Source organism: Micropterus dolomieu, linkage group LG12, assembly GCF_021292245.1.
Source record: "Micropterus dolomieu isolate WLL.071019.BEF.003 ecotype Adirondacks linkage group LG12, ASM2129224v1, whole genome shotgun sequence".
Taxonomy (NCBI): domain Eukaryota; kingdom Metazoa; phylum Chordata; class Actinopteri; order Centrarchiformes; family Centrarchidae; genus Micropterus; species Micropterus dolomieu.
The window spans coordinates 4235342-4252039 of NC_060161.1; the positions used below are offsets into that span (position 1 = coordinate 4235342).

At 44.0% G+C, this 16698-nt stretch overlaps 1 protein-coding gene across 1 annotated transcript in view; it reads right to left on the reverse strand.

Annotated features, from left to right (window-relative positions):
* mmrn2a (multimerin 2a) overlaps positions 1–16698 on the reverse strand; it is a 41190-nt gene that overhangs the window by 3907 nt on the left and 20585 nt on the right. The window contains exons 5-9 of the mRNA XM_046065381.1: positions 14033–14236; positions 6092–6540; positions 5753–5956; positions 3489–3944; positions 1592–1955 (exon numbers count right to left, since the gene is read on the reverse strand). Coding sequence (XP_045921337.1) covers positions 1592–1955; positions 3489–3944; positions 5753–5956; positions 6092–6540; positions 14033–14236 — 1677 coding nt within the window. The remainder of the gene's footprint in view (positions 1–1591; positions 1956–3488; positions 3945–5752; positions 5957–6091; positions 6541–14032; positions 14237–16698) is intronic.

A 16698-nucleotide genomic window follows, 5' to 3' on the forward strand; every position in this document is an offset into this window, starting at 1 on the left:
ACTTCCTGTTCCCTTTGTCTAAAAACCCCATGAAAGCAACAACACTGTGGTCTGCAGGTAGGTTAGTCTGGACCTGAGGACAGAACGACTGGGCCCATCAGCTGGTCTGAAGGTCAGTTAAAATGGAGTAACCACAGCAAATATGGAAAATGAAATATTTACCAAGATGACAGAGAGAGAATGATGTTCTGTAGCATGTTGTTGGTATACTGGTGTTAAAATACACAAACGTATCTACGTGCGCACGGAGATGGAGAAAGTTAAACATCCAGCTAAAATTCAGAAAGCTGCTGTTTGGTTAAGATGCTCTGGCTCCAGTACTGGATCGTGTCCTGCTGATGTTTGCATGCAAACTGCAGAATCGGTATGTAAATGTTCCGTACTTGTATAGCGCCTTTCTAGTCTTTTCGACCACTCAAAGCGCTTTTACACTATATCTGCATTCACCAGTCACACACATTCATGCACTGAGCCTAAGTGTGCAAACTAACATTCACACTCATTCATACACTGGCGGTTCAGTATCTTGCCCAAGGACACTTCGACACGCAACCAGGGGGAGCCAGGGATCGAACCGCCGACCTTCCGATTAACAGCCAACCCGCTCTACCTCCTGAGCCACAGCCGCCCCTATGCTAAGACGATATTTATATAATCCATATTGCATGGGATTACAAAACATACAAACCTTTTTGCAACAGCCAGTAAACACCGGCCATGTCCCGAATCCAAAGATCAGCAACACAGACAGAGAGGATGGAGGATTTTGTCCTCCATCCTTTACAGCGCAGTCGTGTCCAACATACTGACTATCGTTTGTACTTGTTCCTCAAGTAAAAAAAAAAAAAGTACCTAGTTTCAAAAGTACTTCACTTCTTGTGACAGCAACTTATCTTTTTAAATTCACTAAAGACTGTTTTGGATTCAGCAACAAGGAAAACGGAGTTATTTATTATTTTGCTCTGCAGATGTGATCAGTGTGGGACTGCATGTTAGGATGAGGCGGAAGGAGGTGGAAACCAAAACTAACTGAAAACACTTGTGATCAGACAGAAATCTCACCACAACTCCGCAGAGAGGTTAACTTCAGCAGCTCACAGTCCTAAACAGAGCGAGGCTGGCTCCAGATTTTAGATGTTTATATTGCAAAACTCGTTTCCACTCCGTCACAAACTGTCTGGACTCAGTGATTTATCAAAATGCAGTGGTGGTGGAAGCACTCACATCTTTTACTCAAGTAAAAGTAGTAATACCAAAGTAAATCCACAAAGGTATCAGCATCAAAATGTAGTTAAAGTACCAAAGTAGTCATTGTTCAGAATATTAATTATATTATTAATAATCACTTTAGTGTAGCAGCTGATGAAGCTGGAACTCATTTTAATTCCTTTATTTACTCCCAAATACTTAAATTTTTTTATTATACAGCGGCATCATTTATTTGTTGATAATATTTTGGATTAATAATCTAAATACGCAAAGCAACGAGTAAAATTAGCAAATAAATGTAGTAAAAAGTGAAAACACTCCTACTACCCTGAGTAAAAGTACTTTATTTCCACCCCTGTGAGAACGTGCAGGTGCTTCGTACCTGGCCTGTTGCCCAGCAGGGACGTGATGCTCAGGTTGTGTCCTCTCAGCTGCTCCTGCAGGTGCCTCAGCTGCTCCTTCAGGGCCGGGATGGAGTGGGCCTCCTGGTCCTGGACGGGCCACTCCAGGAACTCCAGCACCTCCTCCCCGAGCAGCAGCTCCAGCACGTCGCTGTGTCGGATGGCGTCTTTCAGCAGAGAGTTAAAGGAGCCGGACAGGTGCTGCATCTCCGCCAACAGCCGCCTGTCGGTCTCCTTCAGCCCGGAGACCTCGGCCAGACCCACCGCCACCGAGCTGCTCAGCTGGGACAGGCTGCGGTTCAGAGCCCCGGTCCTGGTCTGCTCCGTGTTCAGAGACTCCTTCACCTGCAGGAGGAGGGCGATGAAGTTTCACTTAAAGATAAGTGTAGTGTATTATACAGGGGAGACCGGGGGCAATTGTAACAATATTTGGTTTCTTTGTCATAGCTGAAGAACTTCTGGAACTAGCTGGATACAATTTTTTTAGAGGTGTGTTTGTGTTTTACTTCTTAACAGTCATCACAATTTTTTTTTTACAAGCAATGTTAAAATCACAGTATTGATGTGAAATGTTACGTCTGCCCCCACGTGCAGGGGCAAACACACATAATTCCTTCATATAAATCCCAAAGATTAGGGCTGTCCCCGACTAAGGATGTATATAGGCGAATCAGAGTCGTCGAGTCCTGACTATAGTCGAATCAGGTGTGTTTTTGTGAGCGGGGGGGGGGGTTACACACAGTAGCGCCGCTTTAATCTTGAGAAGCTGCAAAGCTGCCGTGCTGCAGACAACTGCATGCACGTCGCGGTTCCTCGCTGGTCTATTTCAAGTAGCCGGCTGTTTTAAAAACAATAAAATATGAAAATGATCCTCGTTTCGCTGCGAAGCTTCGACTGTCAGACTGACAGTCGAATCAGGCTCCGCCCATCGAAGCATCAAAGCTTCGACTGTTTGGGGGTCAGCCCTACCGAGGGTTTTGTACACACAAAGGTTTAAACTGAAAACACTTTATTAGAAAGATAGTATCGTCTATTATTTTCTAGATTGAGCTTCAACTCTATTCTACTATTACAAACTAAAAATCAAAAGAATGTTGATCGCTTGATGAATATATGTTGATATAATATTATTATTACAGTATTTAAAGTTAAGACGACTTCGTGAGACATTGAAGATACTGAAAGCATGAGCAAATGGCTCTTAGTGGGAATTGAACCCCGGTCCCCATAATGAAATGGCCAAAAGATGTAACGATTGGACTATGCTGCAAAACACACATTATATAGAATATACACCGGATATTTAAACTGACCACAAACACTTTTCTGAAAATTATCAGGAAAAAAAAATACATATATATATATATATATATTGATGTTCTTTCTAAGCTGGACACTATTTTACATGATTCAGGGGTTAATTGTAACCCAGTGTTACCTAATTGCCTCCGACTGTACCACCCCATGACAAGCTACCCTGCTAGCTGGAAAGAAAATAAAGCTAATATTTGACAAAGATATCAAATATTATACAACAAAATGGTCATCAAAAAGACTGAATCAGCGTATCAGCATCAGAAAAATACTATAGAAAACGTTGATAAGTTTGTCTCCTTGGCTTGTCCTTCGGCAGGCAGAGAGTGATGGCCACATGATAAGTTTCATGGTTCTGTCTCGTTTCTGATTGGTGCAATTTGAGATGTCACAATTGCCCCCGGTCTCCCCTAGTTTTCTGCCTGTCAACAAATCTCATGTTCAGACTCAAACTCGCAGCGTGTCAGTCCGTCTCAGTACTTTGACTTCCTGTCTGTTCATAAAGAATTTGAATACAAAATGAGTCTCTACTAGAAAACTGTTTTAACGTTTCATCTTTCATACCTGCTGGAGGCCATATTGGAGCGTCTCCACTGCCGGCTCCCAGTCGCTGGCCCCGGCCCACTGCCCCGCCCCTCCCTCGCTGTTCTCCAGGGCTAATCGGTTCTCGTTGGTCAGCTCCGTCACATTGGCCACGCCCCTCTCCAGTCGCGCCACGGCGGCCATCAGCCCCTTGCAGTCGCAGTCCCCGGAGTGCTTGTTGAGGGCGATGTACAGATTGTCCATGTCGTCTTCCATGTCCTGCAGCCGTTGGTCCTGCTGACTCAGGTTCCCCGCCAGCTCGCCCACCTGCCTCAGCACCACCTCCCTCGCCGCCTCCACCTCCAGCCCTGTTTCCATGAACTGGACCTGACTGGTCCGGGCCGTGCTATTGATCTGCTTCTCGAGCTCCTTATAGTTCCGCTTCAGCTGCTGGACATTCCCCGAGGTCACCTCCACGTCCTCCATCAGCCCGCCGACCTGCACAACAACACGGAATTAAGAGACCTTTAAACCTTTTTTTTCTTTTACAGTCTCCCTTCATTTATTTTCTTATTCTTATTTTATTTATAAGGTGCACTTGTATCACCTAATGTTAGGGGTGTGTTGATACACCGAGCTCACGGGACTACACACTATTTTTAAGAAAGATTTAATGATGAAATATATGGCTGGAAAAAAGTTATAAAATGCAAAACAATGCAGGTGCATTTTGAAATGTTGCTACAACTCATTTTGTGTCTTGTCTGTCACTTATTGTTTCTACCTGGTCCCCAAAATGCTGCCACATAAACGATTTAAAAGTGCTAATTTCACCCTCACACTCCGTCGCACTATTATGAAACACCTTTTCACCCCACGGAGAAATATCGTAACATTTTAATATGTCGTCACACTCCTACCTAACAATGAAGAAAGTCACGTGGAGGAGGATTTTCCTTTTATTCAAAGCTATTTTACAAGACGTGCTAAGAAAACCTTGGTTATTGAGTATGATGCCCTCTAGCAGGTTAATCTGACTATGCTTCTATTATTTAGATGTTTGTCTCGTCACACAAAAATTAAATCATTAAAATCACCAAATAGCCGCGTGTTGAGCCTCCGGGTCAGATTCGCTTCATGGTATTTATTTGCATATTTTAAGAACTTATAAATTAATATGGAAGGATCTGATTCTGAAGTTTTCTCTGTGTTTGTGCTTTAAAAGCAGCAGCACAGGGACATTCATGTAAAAGTCCAACAAGCCTTCGTGTTATTTATTAACTCTGTACACTTTCGTGCAGAAGTGCTGCATTAAATGTAGACATCATTGTGCAACATGTCCACGAAGCCTGATATACATATTTTTGCAGATATGAAATACTAATGAACCTTATTGGTGTAGTTTAGTTTTAACTTCACGCTGTATGTTAAATTATTTCTTGGTATCAGTCGGTATCCTGTTTGATTTCCTGTGTGAGTCTAAAGCATCAAACATGAATAAAAGGCCTCTGCAGGTTTAAGCGAGTTCAGTCCAGATGCTCAGGCTGTTTGTCACCCCAGGTTTTAGGAAGCAGTTCGCACACTTGTTTTAATAAAACTGAATTTTTACGTGAAGCACTTTGAGCAGCATTTCTTGTGTGAAAGGTAATCTATAAATAAAGTTTATTATTATTATGTTAAGTTTTATACTTGGCAAAGATGAATAAACATTTAATGTGTCCAGCCAATTTTTTCATTTTCACCTGCAGCGCCTTGTTTTGAAATAAGAAACATACTTTGCTGCCTCATGCGCGTCTTTCTCCAGAGATAAATAACCTTTTGTCTCTGTGCTGCTCAATGTTGACTCACTCAGTGTTTAGTGAGGAGGTCTAGATGTCCAACACTTTAGTCCAGAGACAGACAAACATACTGCTGTCTTCATCATGTCCTAACAGATTATATATTTTTATCTCCATTATCTTGAGATGTTAAATTATTTTCTTGCGCAGACAACATACAGTATTATCTAATATCTTCTTTGGGGGGCTGCAATGATCCCCGTGAATCCTGACATTTTGTCTGACCCTCCATTTCCTCTACTGCCTCCACGCCTCCTCCAGATGTCAACCTATACAGAAGAAATATTAAAATCTAACAGGTAGATTTTACACGTCCTGGTTCTTTTTTTTAGCTCCACTACTGACAACCCTTTACAGAAGTGACTGTACTGAACGCTGCAGCCTCTGGGGGGCGCTAGTTAACAGGACTACCTGCAGAGTTCACATCCGTCTGTCCAGAAGTAATAAATATGTTTTGGTTCAACGCACCTTCACTGTGTTGTTGACCACCATGTTGTCCAGGCGTTCGATGGCCTCCCAGAGCGCCGAGGTGTCTGAGGGCTGCTGCGGCGGCGGCGGGCGGGGGGGAGACTGAGTGGGAGGAGGGAGGTGGTGCTCCAGCTGATCCTCAGGGGTCTGATCCTGTTCCAGCTTCAGCTCAGCCAGCGTGGCGTTCATGGCCTGCAGGCTGACCTAGGATCAGACACAAAATATCAAAATGTAAAAGAAAATACTTTTCTGCTGTTAATATTTCTTTCTTTTGATTGAAGGACAAGATTAAATGATTAATCATCATCCAAAGTCAAAATCATCCAGTCGTCCACTGACCTGCAGCATCTTGTTGTGGCGTTTCAGCTTCATGTCGATGTCCGTCTTAAAGCTGGTGAGGTTGTAGTGCAGCATTGCATGCTGGGAGTGCAGCCTGTACTCCATGTCTGCCCGCTGGTTCTCCATCTGCCTCCGGACCTCCCTGACCTGCTCAGACACCTCATGCAGTTTGGTATCCAAGCGCTCCTCCGTTGCCTCGTCAAGCTCGTCGGGGCCGTCCGCGGGCCCTGCCTGCAGCTCCGCCTCCGCACCCAGCTGGCTGCTCTTCAGCTGGGCCACGTCACGGGCCAGGTCCCCTACCTGCCGGCTCAGGTGCTCCAGTGAGCGGTTGAAACCCTCCAGGACCGGCTGCAGCTGGGACATGACCAGGGCCATCATGTGGGGAACGGGGAGGGCAGCGGGGGCTTGCGGGTACGGGAAGGCGGCAGCGGCGTCCACCCCATCTACAGCTGAACACAAACGCTCAATCAGTTATGAATCAAAACAATTTCCATGAGAGAGGTTTTACATCCCTTGGAGCCGCCCCCCTTTGGTGCTCCAGGTTTCTCACGGGCAGCAGAAAGACAACATTTCCCCTTCTGCTGCTCACAGAGCGCGCTCTGATTCTCTGAAACAAAGTAGAGAATCACTGTGAAGCAGCTGTGTTGAGAATGGTTCATTGTTTCGGAGCATCTGATGGAGTCAACATGGCGACGCTCTGGCATTCAATCTGAGACAAACCCAGCAGCCTTACTGCTTTCATTATTGTTATTTAGTTCACTTATAAACAGTCCTCAGCAGATTTTAAATACTGCAGCAGACTGACGCCTTTCTGATACGAGTGTGGTGGTCCTGATCACCTGATCAAAAGGTTGGCCCTCAAAGACTGACATACGGACTCCAAAAGCAATTTTCAGGTTCCCACGTTTAATTTTTACCAGCAAATATATGTGACTGATGACTAAAAGACAGAATGACCTCATTACAGAACTTCAATACTTAAAATGAGCACCAGAAGAGTCATGCAGGCAGTTAGCATGTTAGCACGCTCTGTTAGTGTGAGGTTCTGACCTGTCGGTGGTGCTAGATGAAAACACAGCAGATCACTGAAGTTATTTGCACTCTTCCTCTGGGAAATAAGATTATCTGAACCAGATTTTGACATTTTCAGTCTCTAAAATAAAAACAAGATCACACAAAGATTCCTTACACCCACGACACTCCCTCCCTAAACACAAGCTAATTTAAGCTAACAACACACACACTAATGGCTCTCTGGGGGCTCCGCTCTAAAACTGAACCAGTTTCCAAACTGGAATATAAACACAGCGCAGCCTGGAAAACAACCCAGTAGGGAAACACAAACGGCTGAAACGGCTCTGAGCCTGCTTCCTCTCCTGCCCTCTGAAAACACCGATGTTGATGCTGCTGAAGCACAGAGGGGCCAGTCAGGAGATTCAGAGGCTTCACGGTCAAATACTGTGTTGAAATACAGAGAGATTATGAGTTTGTTTCTGTTGGTTCTGCAGAGACGGACGGAGTGAAGCCAGAACACACACGGACCGCAGGGTGCTGCCGGTCCTCCAGCTGGACCTCATTCATCGGGGGCCTGAGACGCCTCAGGGCTCAGTGGATCCATCTGATCCGGCCTGTTGTTGTTGTTATTTCTGAAACAAACCCAACTGTGCTTACGTTTCCTGCCATTTATCGGCCACACTAATCCAGAGAGATGAGAAAGTAGGAGCTGAACGCAAAGAACAGAGCGCCAGATATTAATCACATCTGCTTCCTGAGACATGTTGCTAACCGAGAAACTACTTCAACTGAAAAATCTTTTTAATCTTCAGCAGCTTCGATTCTGTGGGTGCAACTGCCCAAACACATCCTTCTCCTACCTGTAGCCAGGTATCTCTGACTTCAGCAGACACAGGAGATACAAGCCATGACACAGTCATCGAGTATAAAACAGAACTTTACTTTAAACAAATTAAAATGATGATTGGACAGCCACTTACAAGTAATTTAGTTAATTTAAGTACAAAATAAATGCAACTCTAATCTGTTACAGTTAGGAAAATGTTTCTGATTACACTGGGAGTTAAATCTGAATAATTTCTGTAAAAAGCTCGGCTTTATATTGAATAATATATATAATGAATAATAATATTCATTTTGTTGCTTTGCATGGTTTTCATGTGCACAAAGTCGTCCTTTGTCATTTCCAGCTGTTTAGTAAAGTTTGATGCTGTTCTGATGCTTCTGATTGGTTCTTATTAGTGCTGGGCAACGATTAAGATTATTAATCGCGACTAATCGCATGATTTTCTGCGATTAATTTAATTCTAAAGTAGTGTATTGCGCACTTTTAATTTGAATGTACTGCTATATACACAAATGTGCAAATAACATGTGGTTTGCATGCTTTTTCCCAGCAGTATTCCCTTTGAACAGTAGCAATAAAATATTATTATACATTAATGTAATCAAATCAAATATTAAACCAAAGCTATTTGCCTCGTCTCACGCACACGCCCACCGAAGTTGAATTGTCTTTAACTTTTTGGACGCAACGCGCAGCACAAATCACTGGAGGAGAGACTGATCCTCGCTGTTTGAGTTTCCAGAATCTATTACTGTTTGACTAAACAGGACATCAACAGGAGGGAATTCACGTCCCCGCAAAACTAGATGAAGGCCTACCAGGTAAAGTTATGTAGTCTATACTTTTAACTTGAGTTAAATAGGCTACAGCTGTGTAGCTCACTGCTTTTTGCTGAATAGACAACACATTCTCACTCCTGACCCGTCACATACTGACGCTTGGCGTCACTTTTTAACCACTTTAGCATCATTTTTAAACGTTTAAGGGTCTGCAGTCAAGTTTAGCAGCAACGCTTCGCAACAATAAATATGCAACGTCCGGTTAGACTATCAAAATAAAACTTTTTTAAAAACATCGGCATTTTGAAATGGCACGTTATTAAAGTTGTGAAACATTGCAATTTGGTTGGGTTTAGGCACAAAAAGTACTTAAGGTTAGGAGGAGATCATGGTTTGTGTTAAAATAACTACGTACATCAGTTAAAACGTAAGTTAACTTACGTCTAACCCTTAACTTCAACAAAAATATTTAATGTTGACTCTTTGTTTCACACGGGACACGAACCCCGGTCCAGGTTCTGGCCCTCCATCCACCTCAACCCCCTCCGTTACTCTGTCTTTACTGTTAAATATCATATACCTGCCTTTACCGTCAAAAACTGAAGCTACAGGGCTTCCCCCACTGCGTTAACTGTGACGCTATCGGGATCCCCAGTGCGTTACAAGCTGACGCCGATGGGTCTTGACCATGCGTCCATATGTGACGAGTCAGGGAGGGAGAACGCGTTTAAATCCATTTACAAACCATTTGTCTGTAGCAGCAGGACAGTTTTTCCCCAATAAAAACAAAGCAACTTCCTGGAAACTGGACAAAATACTGTTTTCTGACAGATTCTGAGACTTTCTCAAAGGTTTGGAGGTTCAGACCTGGTTTCAGGGTTAATGTGAGGTTTTGGTTGTGTTTAGGGTTAGAGGCTGGCGTAAGGAATGTATAAAGAGTCCTCACAGGGACAGAAATGCAACCAGGAGTGTGTGTTTGCCTCAGGTCACTGCTGTCACTCTCCTCTAGAGACACAGTCCAGACACACACAGCGACCTCAGCCTCACAACCTGTTTTCATTACGACAAACCAAACTCTCTCCACACATGCTGCGGGGTACCGAGAGGTCAAAGGTCAGGGTACAGTGGGAAGTTCCAGGTCACTTCAGGCTCCAGCTGCGGGAGCGTTTGGAGGTTGAAACCCAACACACCCGTCAGCTGGCAGCGTTTCCATCTAATGACTGTCGGCGTGATTTACGGAGCAGAGCCAGAGTCCGCTTCCTGTTCGGACAAAACATCGTCTGTTGCACGAGCGAGCTGCTGTTTGCTGCTTCTGACGTTTTGTTGTAAATGTCACAATTAAAAAGGTAAGACGACACTTTAATGAGCCACGTGGGGAAACAGAGACAACACGCAGCCGGCACAGGAACGCTGAGGAGGATGAAGCTTTCGCAATAATCATCAGATCACCTGATGTTTGACTTGTGTTCTGTGCGACTGTTCTTAAACCTCTTTGTAAATAAAGGTTTAATCAAAGAAAAGCCTCCAAGCTGGACTGATGTTGTTCCCTGCTGCTTCTATGCCCGTCATAAATAACTTTTTGATTTCAGACAGAAGTAAAAGCATCAGCTGTAGCTAGAACTGCTAAAAGCTCTTAAACATGCACTTGGTGGCTAAATGCATGATGCTAACTCTGCGCTGTCAGAAACAGAAACTAAAGCTCAAAAGGGAAAGTGGAAACAAGGGAGAGAGTTATGATGTGAATGTGCTTGTGTTACTCTGGTTTGTGACTTTTTATTCATTTTTATGTAAAATAACTTTTCCACAGTGGCGGTTTCTTTTTTTTGGAGATGATTTTACCTGCTTCAGAAAATTATTATTAGGGTAATATGGGGTAAGAGCCCCCAGTTTGATTCTTACAAAAACAACCCAGCACTTTCTTGCTGCCGCTAGTCTTACTCAGCTAAAATGTCCTCCGTTTTGCCTCGATGCGCGCTTCACAAAAATCATCCTGGATTACTCGACACTCGCTTCGAAGCCTCGATCCGAACACATATCACTGTCACAGTGAAGAGACACTTAGCTCATGAAACATCCCGATACACGATGTTAGGTTCACCAGAACGAGACGAAAAGATCCTTAAACAGTGTTTTAAAGATGTCCTCAATGCCACGCTATTTGAGGGGGGTCTGGGGGACCTTTAAACACTAACTTTCCTGCATTCTGGTGAAAGTTTCTGCACCGATTTATGGTGGAAATGTTTTTATTTATGTAAAAGGAAACACATAATTCAGGTGGCAGGTGACATTTTCAAATATATAAATATAATAGAATATAAGTGGAGCTCTCAGTCATTCTGTGCTGCTTTCAGATCTATTTTTCCTGCAGATCAACTTTTCTCATGTAACATCATCCCTGCTGAGGCAACACACACACGTAGGCAGGATTTAGTCTTCCCTCCTCTTTTGTCATGTTGTCATGAGAACGGAAAACTTGGCCAACAAGAAACTGTGTCAAGAAGTTGTTTAAGTTACTGATCGGCGCTGCACATTTTTGGGTCATTTTATAATCAGTAGCTTGTTTTTTTTTTTTAGCCTAAGCTCCTTTTTTTTGGACTATGCACATTTGTTTCTTCTATATTTTAATTGCTTTGCATTTGTTTTCTTAATGTGCAAATAAACCTTTCTAAATGCATTTTCATTTGTTATTTAACAGCAAGCTATATATCAGAGCGTTGTTTAACAAATTATGCTTTAAAAAAAGTGGTGGGGACATGTCCCCAGCGTCCCCAGGGTAAATGACACCTATGACTTGAGTTATAGTTTGTATTTTCAAACTGTACGATTTGCTTTCACAAGAACAATGGGTTTGAGGACGAAGACCGCAACGCTATCCTGGGTGAACCTTGCTGGGTGAAACTGTACACGATCAGCCATAACATTATGACCAACTGCGGGTCATAATATAGGTCTCTCTTTTGCCGCCAACACAGTCCTGACCCGTCGAGGCATGGACTGAATCTGTGCCTGCGTGTTCTGTTGGATCGGACCACACGGGTTAGCCTTCCCTCCCCACGTGCATCAGTGAGCCTTGGCCGCTCATGATCCTGACTCGGTTCACAGATTTTCCTTCCTCGGACCCCTTCTGATAGGTACTGACCCCTGCAGACCGGTTTGAAGATGCTCTGATCCAGTCGTCTAGCCATTACAGTTTGGCTCTGGTCAAAGTCTCAAATCCTCCTTTTCCTGCTTCTGAGACATCAACTATGAGGAACCTGCTGCCTGATATATTCCACCCACCCTGAGATAATCAGAGGTACTTTATTTGTCACATACACATACATGTAGTTAGATTCGTCCTCTGCATTTAACCCATCCCTAAGGATTGAAATGCAGTGTCTGGTCAAACGACACTGACTGGAGACCCGGAGGAAACCCACGCAGACACGGGGAGAACATGCAAACTCCACACAGAAAGGCCGGGACGACCAGAGGCCTTCTTGATGTGAGTGCTGTCCACTAGGCCACCGTGCTGCAGTGACATTCACTTCACCTTTCAGTGGTCATAATGTTACGGCTGATCGGTGTCCAGTTTGCAACAGAGGGTGCTCACACCTTTTTCTTTAGCTCACTCACTCCATTTTGTTAATAGATACACACAATCTATGATATGCTTATTTTTGAAGGCATTCTTACTTTACAGAATTGTTTCCACACATGGAGCTGTTGATGACATAATGCTGGCTGGTCAGTGAGGTCAAAGGTCAGAGAGAACAGAGCACTGTGGGAACATGACTGACGGAGGAAGTTTCTGTGTGTGTGATGTAATGCGCATGCTGGTCCGGTGACACAGGAGGTATAATATAGTGTCAGCAACCATCTTATACACATACACACACTTCCTCCACAGGAAATCCTCTCTTTCTTCTGTCTCTCGTGTGTGTGTGTGTGTGTGTGTGTGTGGTTCAGCATTATGGTTACCTCATAGGATGCGAATGAGACATAAGGATTATTACCACACACCTTACAGATTCTTACGTTGTGTGAAGAGATCAGCAGCTGATTGACTGCAACGTCCAACACCGACTGCTGAGTGGTAACTAGTTTAGTTTCCCACATCAGACTCTTTTCACAGCAGAGAGTTTGACTTGTCAAAGCAGGAAAAGCACAGGTGGCATTGACCCTTCGCTAAGCCACGCCCCCCTTACGTACTGTTGCCTGACGGACCTTTGACACGGCGCTGCCACTGTCTGTTACTGCACTCCCCGGAGAAATATTGTCTAATTTTTGGAAAAAGCGATCCCAGAAAGAATCAGACAGTTTTGCAGTTGCATTGTGCATTTGAAGGTTGTATTCAGGTTGTCAGACTGACTCGAACGGAGCTAAAGCCTACCAGTCACACAGTACAAGTGAACCACCGCATCCCCCGACGATTGAGACAAAAGACAACGATATCAACAGTGTTCCTGTACAGCTGGGTAGGCTTCTGTTCACTATTACAATCATTAAAAAGCAGAACAGCAGGACTTTATTATGTTACATTCAGTAGGACGTTAGCTAGCGTTAGCTAACTAACGTTACACATGGTTGTAATAAACAAACCAGAAACAAAACCAGTCGCATGAACCTGAGGGCCACTGATCTTACGAAAATGGAGAGAGGTCCTCACGTTATGGGAATATCCGGTGTTATGCCGAGAACAGCATGCACCTCCAAATAATGCTTTTAAACGCTCTAATATCCTTTGTGGGGTTCATCAGCGGTGATAAATGATTTGAAGTATATATTTTATGAACGTTTAGTAGCATTCATTGACATTCAGCAAAAATATGCGGTGATAACACAGTTTGATCATTATGCAGAGCAAAGGATCTGAAAAGGACCTTTAAGAGGTGGATGCATAATTCAGCAGAACAGATGATGAAGGCTACCTGCCCAGATTTGCATCCACCTCTTCCCAGCACAAATGAGCGTTACGAGCCGCGAGGTGCAGGAAATTCTCGGCAGGCGTGCAGATCTCTGCACAACCGGGCAAGACGCCGACAGCACAAACAGCTGATCAGACGTGAGTTACAAGTTTGCTACGTCAGAACTTATTCAGAAAAAGTGTTTCCATCTTAGCGCATAGTCTTTTTCGACAAAGGCAAAAACCACCTCAAGTGAGCGTAAAGATTTATATATATATATATATATATACTTTGGAAAAATACAGCAAAAGAAAGCAAAAGATTGAGACCTATACTGCACTGTGATTGGCCAGCTGCGTATTTGGGGCGTGGCTTAGCGAACGGTCAGTTAATAACAGTATAAACCAAAACTCACCAGGAAGGTGGTGTTCCTCCTGCTGGTGGTGGTGGTGCGTGTCGGCAGCGTGATGTGGCGTGTGATGGGGGTTATGGACGTGGCCTGGGTCCAGGGCGGGGTGGCTGGAGTTGCGCTGGTTGTTTGAGTCATACAGCGCGCTGGTGGACTCCTGGTGGTCGTTCTGTTCGCGGTTCGGGTCGCCACGCTGCAGCTGCTGGACGTCTGAAACACACAGGTCAAGATGAAATGACGCCTGTAATAGAGAGAGAGCGAGGGCTGGAAGTCTTTAAGAAAATGTACCCCAGTAAACTGATGAGTTTAAGGTCTCAGTTTCAAGTCTTCTTCAACACAGCATGATGTTCATTTATTAAATTATGGTCCCATTTAGAGGAACAGAGACCAGGAAGCAGGGGAGGCTTTTGGGCGGGGCTACAAGCTGATTGACAAGTCTCTACCATGGTGACCTGTCAATCAGGATAGAGGCGACTCATATCCACAGTAATGCGTACATTTAACCAGCGCCATAGGGAGTTGTTTTAAGCCTGTTTTTAGCTAGCCAGAATTAGCATCCCAGTTAACGTGAATTACAGATGCACCCTGCTAACCAAGCTAGCTAGCTCCACCCTCCCGCCCAAATATGGTCACATCTGGTTCCAAAACAACAAGATGGCGAAGGCCAAAGTGCCAAAATGCCAAACTGGATGCTTCAAAATGTGACTGGTAACGTCACAGTGACTATACCCACTTTTTTTGCACCGTCTATTGTACAGAAACAGACTTTATCTTTACACGCACACTAGTTTCCTGTGCTGTGTCTAAATTTGCGCTCTTTCATACTTACACTTACTATTTTGAGGGCATAAGTGTGTTCACACCGAGAAGTACGGAAAAATGCAGAACCGAGTACCCGGATGGCGCACTCATAACGGTGGAACGGTGGACACTTCTCACCCTCAACGACCGCCATTTTAGCTGCGTAGCGGAAGGGGCGGAACCAAATCTAACTAAATTCTCACTAAATCCACCTCTGAGAAGTTTTGAGGTGAGAAATCAAATGTGCAGATGTCGATTATTGACAGTTTTGATTAAAAATGTGCTCCAACGTTTTCGGAGTTGAGAAGCTCCGCAAGTGGCGACGGGGGAAGCCAAAAAGGCTGGCTAGCTGTCCACGCGCAGAACCCTCTGCTCCGGCAGTCACGCAGACCAACGCAGCAGAGGAAAACACAGCTGTAAGATAGTTTAAGTGTTCGTACTGCTGAGTAGTTTAAATTAAACGAAGAGACATCTGGTTCGTGATGTACAGAAAATTCTAGGCTTGTGAAATAAATAAATAAACAACAGAAATAGTATGAAAAGGGACTGGTTTTTATTATTATTATGGCTGTTATTTTGGAGCTCTGCAGACGGCCTCTGTGCTGGGGGGATTGTGCAATCTTGCAATAGTCGTTTCCGGTTAGTGCACAACAGCAGTTTTTGATTAGACTGCGGTGTGTTATACTTGTAGGCTAAACGCAGCCTGCAGCAGAGACGAGCGGCGAGCTACAGAGGTATATGAGCTCAACTCTTTCTAACTCCACACCAACAGATTTCTTTCAGTTTTAAAGAGGCAGTCTTCAGCCGACGCTGACTCAAGTGACATCACTTGAGGACAGGTATGAGGCTTCGCACAGCTCCCCCTGAGACACTAAAGGCTTTTTTTTTACGTTTTTAAAACACATGCCGTCGTACCCTCCAACACCTGAGGTGCAATCACTCCTATAACTCTATTTACTAGAAGTTAGCACTTTATTTACCCTGTATGCTCTGCAAGGCGATGGACAGACATCTCCGAGTGTTGATCATCAGTACATCATTTACCAGCATATTTGTTGTTTTACTAACTGCCATGTAATTTGAGAGACCTGTGCATGAACTGTGCATGTAAACAAGCTTACTAATGTAACAACTAATGCGGATTAGAGTTAATAATAGACAAATAAATCAAATCACTCCCTATAATCCTGTGTATTTATTATTCTCGTTACTAGGTTTATTCTGTGGCAACATTTTACGTTTTTTGATCATATCAATAAACCTTCATTGACCTGAATTGAACTGAGATATACATACAGGAAGTGTGGCAGACAGGTAGAGACAGAGGGTCTGATGGGAAACAGGCTGATGTATTTGGGGATTTCTCAGCTGTGTTTCCTCAGTTTTTGTTTCACTCTGAGGTCATTGTTAAACTCTGAGTCAGTGACAGGATCAGAGCAGGAACAAGGCGCTCCGTATCAGTGACCTGCAGTCAAGAGTCGAGGGCAGAAATACCCAACGCTGGATCTGCAACACTGGAGAACAAACAAAAAGAGGAGGAAGTCCTGCAGTGTCATCAAATCTGTTTCCGTCGTCATTTTTAACTCCACAGCTGAGACTGAAGAGTTTTTATTTAGATCAGTGACCGCTTGTTCAGCATCCACTGGATGGATTGTCATGGAGGTTTGTACATGGACGACCTCTGTGTTAAACGAGCCGTGAACTTGTTTTTGCGTGCTGTCTGAGTTTTTGTCTCAGAGCTTTGACCCTTTCACAGTGTGCTTTCGGTTCATGGAAGTTAACTGGAACATTTTGGTCGGCTAGAAATATCTCGTTCAGCATTCGGTTGAACTAAAAGGAACTCTAATGTGTTGCCCGTTTTTCCTGTAATG